We start from the raw sequence: 8,050 nt of genomic DNA on the forward strand, positions 1-8,050 counted from the left end.
GAGGTTTGTGGTTTTTTTTTTCCTGTTTTAAGTTTTGAGCATTTTTGTTTAAAGACCCCGTGAGTGTCACTGCCCCTGACTGCTTTAGAAAGGTCACGCTTCAAGAAAACACACCAGTGGTCTGCAGGTTCATCTGCCAGGCCTCAGAGGAGGGGTCTGGGTGATTTGGGGTCAGGTTGCCTGCTTCTTTGGAACTATTTCCTGCACCAGGTAGAGTGCTAAAGGCCATTGCTGTTCACTGTTCTGTTGCCTGTAAGTCAGGGAAAATGCTGTACGCTAGAGACTGCTTTCGTGCTCTGGAAAAGCCGGCTGCTGCATCCTTGCAGGGGTACATTTTAGTTTATTACTTCATGGTTCCAGAGCATTCCTTTATGGTGTGTACACTGCAGACAGCTGGTACTGAAGAGTGCCAGTTTGTAAAAGTGTGTGGCATACTGGAGTGATCTTCTTTTTCTTAAAGAAAACCCAAACCAAAAAAACCATGCCGGGAAGTGGTGGCTCACACCTTTAATCACAGCACTTGGGAGGTTGAGGCAGGTGGATCTCTGTGAGTTCGAGGCCAGACTGGTCTACAGAGGGAATTTCAGGACAGACAGGGCTGTTATACAGAGAAACCCTGTCTCACAAAACAAAAACAAACAAACAAAGAAATAAAACCAAAAGCCCAAACTAAAAGAAATTTCAAAATAGATCAATTACTGCCTGCTCCTTTCACTTATCCCAGAAGAAATGCTTCAAAAGCTGTGTGTCCTTTATGACTTTTCTTATGACATATAATTATATTATATACTGTATGTAACATAGAATATAATTTAGTGGAGAAGCTTGTGCTTGACATGCATGAGGCCCTGGGTTTAATCTCCAACACCAAAACTAAAAAGCAAATTTCAAAAGTATAATCTATAATTTTTAATAATTATAGTATTTATTTTTAATACATATAGTACTTCTTTTGAGTCTTACTGTATATATTAACCTTGAGTTGTATATAATTTTCAGGCATTGTTATTGTCCTTCAAGTTCTGCAGTTTAAATTTATCCTATAATTCTCTAGTTGGGGCTGGGAGTACATGTCAGCGACAGAGTGAAGCAAGAAACACTTTTCCTATTGTTGTTACTTTTTTGGTTTTCAGAAGCAACGTTTTCCTGTGTAGCCCAGGCTGGCCTCAAACTTCCAGTCTTTTTACCCCAGCCTCCTAAGTGCCAGGATTACAGGCATGGCCAACACACATGACCCAAGGATTTTTTTTTTTTTTTTTTTTTTGAGGATTTCTGCCTCCTCCCCGCCACCACCTCCCATTTCCCTCCCCCTCCCCTGATTAAGTCCCTCTCCCTCATCAGCTTGAAGAGCCATCAGGGTTCCCTGACCTGTGGGAAGTCCAAGGACCGCCCACCTCCATCAAGGTTTAGTGAGTTGAGCATCCAAACCGCCCAGGCCCCCCCAAAGCCAGCACGTGCAGTAGGATCAAAAACCCATTGCCATTGTTCTTGAGTTCTCAGTAGTCCTCATTGTCCGCTATGTTCAGCAAGTCCGGTTTTATCCCATGCTTTTTCAGACTCAGGCCAGCTGGCCTTGGTGAATTCCCGATAGAACATCCCCATTGTCTCAGAATGTGGGTGTACCCCTCGCGATGACCCAAGGATTTTATCCTGTATTTCATTTTGTGTTCCGCATAAACATAGAATTGTTTCATTTACTCGTGTGCATGCTTGTGTGGGTCACGTGTGTTTGTGAGTGCATGTGTCTGCGTGTGTGGAGCTAGAAGGCAATGCTGAGTGTCTTTCCTTAGGTGCCATCCACCTTGTTCTTTGAGACAGGGTCTCGCACTAGCCTGGGACTTAAATAAGCCGGACTGGCTGGGCTCAGGCATCCTGTCTGTCTCTACCTCTTCCCAGCTTCCCCAGCGCTGGGTTATGAGTGTGTGTCGCCGTGCCGGGCTAAATGTTTTATTGAACATTCATTCATTCGTTTATTCATTTTGTGTGTGTGTGTGTGTGTGTACATGTGTGTGTGTGTGTACATGTGTGTGGAGGTCAGAGGACAAATTGTGGCATAAGTTTTCTCCTACCATGTTGGTCCTGCGAATCTTACTCAGGTTTGGTGAGCCATTTTGCCTGCCCATGCCTGACATGGGTAATGGGAACTAAACTCAGGCTCTCTCCCCAGCCTCTACATTTAGTTTGTGTATAAATTGAGACTCAGGTTTCATGAAAAGACATACATCCTTCCTGTATGGGATATTCAGGGATCTGGCTTATCTTATTCCTTTAAAAAAATTCTGGTCATCCTCCTTTAAGCTGGCCTCATGCCTCTGTGAGGGATCACTAGCTGGGAATTAGGCCACCCAAGTGGCCTCCTTGGGTATGGCAGCTGGATACCGCAGAGGGCAGCATGGGTGGATGGTCCCAACCGGGTCAGCCTGTGGTAACACCGTGCTCTGTTTCGTTGCACAGATGGAGAGGTGCCTGGCAGTGCCGTGCTGGTGTTTGACATTGAGCTGTTGGAGCTTGTCTCTGGCCTGCCGGAGGGGTACATGTTCATATGGAATGGTGAAGTGTCTCCCAACCTCTTTGAAGAGATCGACAAGGATGGCAATGGGGAGGTCCTCCTGGAGGAGGTAAACGGCCTTTGTAAGAGGAGGCTCAGCGGTTGTTCAGGGGTTCATTCAGTGTGCCGAGGACAGGGCTGGGCTTGCAGATGGTGGTAACTAGCTCATGTGTGCACTGAGGGCTTTCACACACATTCCCACGTGCAAGAACAGAGCTCCTGAGAGGTGTAGGGATATCTCAAACGCACAGATCTGGATTTGGTTCCCAGTCACTGGGTGCTCGCGGCAGGTCTTCCTGGACACATGTTCTCCAGCTGCTGCCCTCACAGCAGCCCAGTGAGAGGTCTGCTTGTGTTTTAGAACAACGGTTCTCAACCTGTAGGTCGCGACCCCTATGGGGGCGCATATCAGATATCCCGCACAACAGGTATTTACATCATGATTCATAGCAGTAGCAAAATTATAGTTATGAAGTCTCAACAAAAATAATTTCATGGTTGGAGGGTCACCACAGCATGATGAACTGTATTACAAGGTCACAGCATTAGGAAAGTTGAGAACCACTGTTTTAGAAGACCCTGCAGAGAAAGTGGTGGCCCATGGAAGGTCTCAGCTACCCAGTGTGTGACCAGGGCCGTGGCTTCTTAGGGGAGCTCAGCAGTCTTTCGTGCTGTCACAGCGCCTGGAGTTAGAGCTCATGACTTGCTCCGTCAAGCACATGCTCCAGTCTTAACTCTGTCTTCCTGCACCATCAGCTTTTCCTGGGCCTGGAATGTTCCTTTTACTATCACACATGGTTTTGGTTTTCTTCTGTCCATTCTCCTTTGTGTTTGCTACACGGTGTCCCTGGGTCGCCAAGGCTGCTCTTGAACGTGTGGTCTTGTGTTGTGTTGGGGTGATAAGCATGCACCATCATGCCCAGCACGATTATTTTATATGTTGTGTTATGTTTTTCCAGAGTTTTCATTTCTTTGATCCTTTTACAGCAAAAGACTTGTCTTGTCTACTTCCCTTTTATCTTTTGCTCTGTGATTTTTTTTTGGTTGTTGTTGTTTGTTTGTTCTTTTATTATATGCATTTTTTATTTGTTCTTTTGTTTTGAGAGGAGGTTTTTCTGAGGCTGGCCTTGAACTCATGGTCTTCCTTCCTCATTATTCTGAGAGCTGGAAATACAGATATGCACCATTGTGCCTGGCTTTATTTTGTTTTTATGAGATGGGTTCTTCCTCTCTTGCCCAGGCTAGCCCTTCTAAGTTCAAAGCATCTTCCTTCCAAGTAGCTGGGACTTTAGCTTCCCATTGTGAACAGCTTTTCATTCTTTATTTTCATTTTATGTGTATGGATTTTTTTTTGCCTGCATGTGTGCTTGTACCACATGCATGCAGGCTAGAGAGGATATCAGATGCCTTGGGATTGGTGTTGCAGATGGCCGTGAGCCACCATGTGGGTCCTCACAAACCCAGGTCCTCAGAAGGAGTAGGCAGCACTCTTAAGCACTGAGCCATCCTTACTGCCCTGTCCATTCTTTTTTAAAGCCATTCTTTTCAAGCCTTTGTACCTCAGTGCCACTGCCTCTGGTCCTGTCTCTTTGGCACTGTTTCTGTGCACTCCTGCAGGACCCCCTTTTGCTCCTATCATGCCTGCTTGTTGGAAATTCCTTCTCAGACCCCTCTCTGCTGTCTTCCTGTGGGAGGGTGTCAGGCTGGACCCTGGACCGTGTTCCTTATTCTCTCTGCCTTCCTTCTGTCTCAGTGTTACCACGCCCCTTGGGTTAATGTCTGCCAGTATCCCAGATTGGGAGCGTTAGCCCCAGCTTATCTCCCCGCATTGCATCCATATATCCAACCACTTGCTTTACTTCTTCATTCATTGAACCTTGATCCTAACTCCACCCTAAGCCAGCCTCAACCTGAGCTTCTCCAGATAGATAGTCACAGCTACTTCCTTCTCAAACCTGCAGAGGCCCATCTCCAGGGCCTTTCTGGGGCTGTCAGGGCCCTCTCTATCTGCTGGCTGCCACCTCTTCACCAGGTGTCTCTTTGTATGGTTCAGTACATGTTCTGAGGACCTCCGAGACAGGCTTCCTACCTGGGCATCTCAACCAACTAACTTCTCTCTATGCTTGGAACTGACTCAACTGACAACTGTTTGGCCCATTCCCTGACTTCCTTCAAGCCTTTGTACAAGTCTCCCTAACCCCAGAGGTTCTTTTCTGTCCCCCAAATTTCACTCTCCCTATTTAACCTTACCTTGCTCTCCCTACTCTCTCTTTGGTGGAACATTCATTCCATTTTGTAACTTAAAGTGTAATTTACTTATATTCATGTAGAATATCAGTATCACAAGGGCAGGTTTGTTTATGACGGGTCCCATGATTTAGAATGCTTGGCACATGGTAGGTTTTTAGTGCGAATGAAGGAATGCGTGGCTGCAACATTGTTTTTACACTGGTTAGCCTCAGGTAGGAGGCTAAAAGTGCAGAAGCTTATTGGCTCTCCGGGTCCTAAGGACTTGAGGTCCTTCAGTAAAGGAATTTAAAAACATTTGTTGAATATTATTTTCATTTTTAAGGTTATGTGTGTGGGAATATATACATGTATCTAACAGATGCCAGAGGAGTCCAGAGGAGAGTATCAAATCCCCTGGGGCTGGAGTTTGAGATGATTGTGAGTGACCCAACATGAGTGCTGGGAACTAAGTGCTCTTAACTGCTGAGCCTTCACTCCAGTCCTGAGTCTAGGGACTTGCACCTGCGTCTCAGGAGAGACTCCCAGGGCCGGTAGATCTTGAGGACAACTTGGTTTGGAAGCACAGCCTCTTACTTTACAGTCTCCTTACTTTAATGTCACAATACTTCAGGCTTGGCTCTCTCTGCGTTCTCAGCTCTGCCATTTCTCACTTTTGTCCTGTCCCCTCCCCAGTTCTCAGAGTACATTCATGCCCAGGTGGTGACAGGCAAGGGGAAGCTGGCTCCGGGTTTCAATGCTGAAATGATCGTGAAGAACATGTTCACCAACCAGGACCGGAATGGAGATGGGAAGGTCACGGCCGAGGAATTTAAACTCAAGGACCAGGAAACCAAACATGATGAACTGTAAGCCTGACACAACCAGTTTGGGCCAAGGAGTGCATGACACCAAGTGACCTTTTGTGGCCGAGCGTGCTGTCAGTGTGAAGGTTTCTAGGAGGGTGTGACATTAGCAAATAGTAGGTGGGCCATGTAGTACCTGGAGCAAACATTGGGGTGGGTTGATGTCCGTGGTGAGTGAGCAGTTGGGTGGATTTCCAGCGATAGTATTAGAGTCTGCAGAGGGCCTTGGCATGGGGAGGTCTGCACTGCCAAACTGTATTTATGAGTCTTCTGGGAAGTTGTGTTACTAAAGGAACATTATTTCACAGAAGACATAGCTGTCATGGAGGAAACAGAAGTACCAGGTGTCTACCTAGAGATTGATTCTTTTTTTTTTTTTTTAAATCTTGCTGGTGTCTTTAAAAATGTCCACTACATGGGCAGAAAGATAGAGAGCATGAATGCTCCAGCAAGATTCCCAGACATCAGCCAGCGCTCTTCTTAATGCCCTGCTCTGGTGATAGCAGGCCCTGTGACCTCCCTCTCCCCACCCCTCCGTCACCTTTCCTACAAATTGTCATCTCCTGATTTTCCAGTTCACTACACTGGCTGCCCTCCAATTGGTAGTGGTGTAACTTGAAGGTTAACAGGAGCTTCCCGAACAGGAAAAACCACAGATCAAATGGGAGCTGTCTTAGCCCACGAGGAGAGGATTTGGCCGATATTTGCTCTATAGGATTATGTGCTTGGCACATCCTATCTTCCCAACACTGTCCCGTAGGGCTCCCTCTCCACTCTGCGTTCCTTCGGTTAGGTAGATACACGTAGAGCTGATTGCTGGGTCTTGCCGGTCAGCCAACAGAAAATTTTACTGTGACTAAGGTTATCCCAACAAATGAAGGGGACATTTTTTTCCCTCTTATTTGTGTTTTGGAGGGCAATTTGGGGTCTCCTGCTGTAGAAAAGCAGTAACATTCAGGCCAGCTCATTCCCATGCCATGTGCCTTATGTCCTGTTCCCAAGCGGTGTCAGCATTTACCTTGAAGTAATCAAGGGTTTCCTTTAGAAATGGCTTTTTTTTTACAAATTGAAACTATTTTGTACTGATGTTGACCTGAGTTCATGCAAATGCTGTGCACTTGTTCAATGGAATTTATGTTGGAAAACTGATTTTTTTTCCTTATATAAAATGGTGAAACATATCATCTGGCTCTGTGGTGTTTTGTTTGAAAATGGAGAGGATCTTATAGAATATAGTATGCAGCCAACCCCCTTGATGAAAACTCGACAGGACTGGGACAGCTGGGGGGGGGGGGGGGGATGGCAAGAGACGCACTAGATAAGCTACTTAAAAGGACTACTTACAGGAGTGGGCAGGGCTTAGGGGCGCAGAAATTGGTGAGATACTGTGGAGATAGGGTTGCTTAGCAACAGCTAGAGGCAGTTTGCCATTCTTGGGACTGGAGGTTAAGGTGAGTCAGCTGGAGCAGAGCAGCCTGAACTTATGTGTTGAGGCATCTAGCTCCTTCCCGAGCCTGGATGGCACTGCTGCCAAGTGAAGAATGAGAAACCATCTCTCTCACCGTCCTGTCTAGTGTCTGCTGTCAGCTTCCACTAGGTGAACCCCTACCTAAGCCAGAAGGAAAGGGCCTCAGGGACTAGGTTTCTCAAACGTTGGTCTCATGGAGTAGGCGATTTGTGAAGAGTGAAGTTTGGGGCGATGACTCAGTTGGCAAAGTTGTTGCCATGCAAGCATGAGAACCCAAGTTTGGTTCCCAGGACCCACATCAAAAAGCTGGATGTGGTGGTAAGTGTGCACTTTCGAGCGCTGAGGGGTGAAGCAGAAGCATCTGGAGTTCGAAGCCGTCCAGGGTTACAGAGTGGGTAAAACCAGGCCAGTGAAGGTCACATAGCAAGACCCCCTCTAACCCATCCAGAGAAAAGGGGGTGATCTTATTGGCCTGTCAGAAGGACTGGAACACTAAGCATGCACTGGCGCTTGGGCCGTCCACTACTTTACTATTGTTGGCTTCTAGGAACAGGACTTTAAAGTCCTTCCCTCTTGGCTTTCCGAAGGAATGCGAGTCCATTTATTCAATAAGGAGAGTGCTACCAATTACTTAGGTCCGCTCAGTCATGGAATCATTTTTAGCTTACATTGGATATTTAAAATACCAGGGAAATTTGGATTATTTATTTATGTTTTTGAGACTGGGGTCTTATGTCTCTTGTCTATTATCAAACTCTAGTCCTCAAGTGATCCTTCTACCCTAGCTTCTAGAGTAGCTGGGACAACAGACACCCTCCAGCACAAGTGGTTTAGCTTGGAGTTTATTTAAATTTGGGTCTCTAGCCTAGGCTGGTCTTCAACACCTCCTGCAGCAGAGGGCTGGGGTTACAGGTGTGTGCCACACTCGCAGTTTATGCAGCG

General features: G+C 46.5%; 1 protein-coding gene across 1 annotated transcript in view; it reads left to right on the forward strand.

Moving 5' to 3' along the window:
• Positions 1–6,821, forward strand: part of Fkbp9 (FK506 binding protein 9) — a 48,164-nt gene extending 41,343 nt beyond the window's left edge. Inside the window, exons 9-10 of the mRNA XM_005371967.2 lie at positions 2,455–2,618; positions 5,471–6,821. Coding sequence (XP_005372024.1) covers positions 2,455–2,618; positions 5,471–5,647 — 341 coding nt within the window. The 3' untranslated portion in view covers positions 5,648–6,821. The remainder of the gene's footprint in view (positions 1–2,454; positions 2,619–5,470) is intronic.
• The last annotated feature ends 1,229 nt before the right edge of the window (positions 6,822–8,050 follow it).

Source organism: Microtus ochrogaster, unplaced genomic scaffold, assembly GCF_000317375.1.
Source record: "Microtus ochrogaster isolate Prairie Vole_2 unplaced genomic scaffold, MicOch1.0 UNK146, whole genome shotgun sequence".
NCBI lineage: Eukaryota > Metazoa > Chordata > Mammalia > Rodentia > Cricetidae > Microtus > Microtus ochrogaster.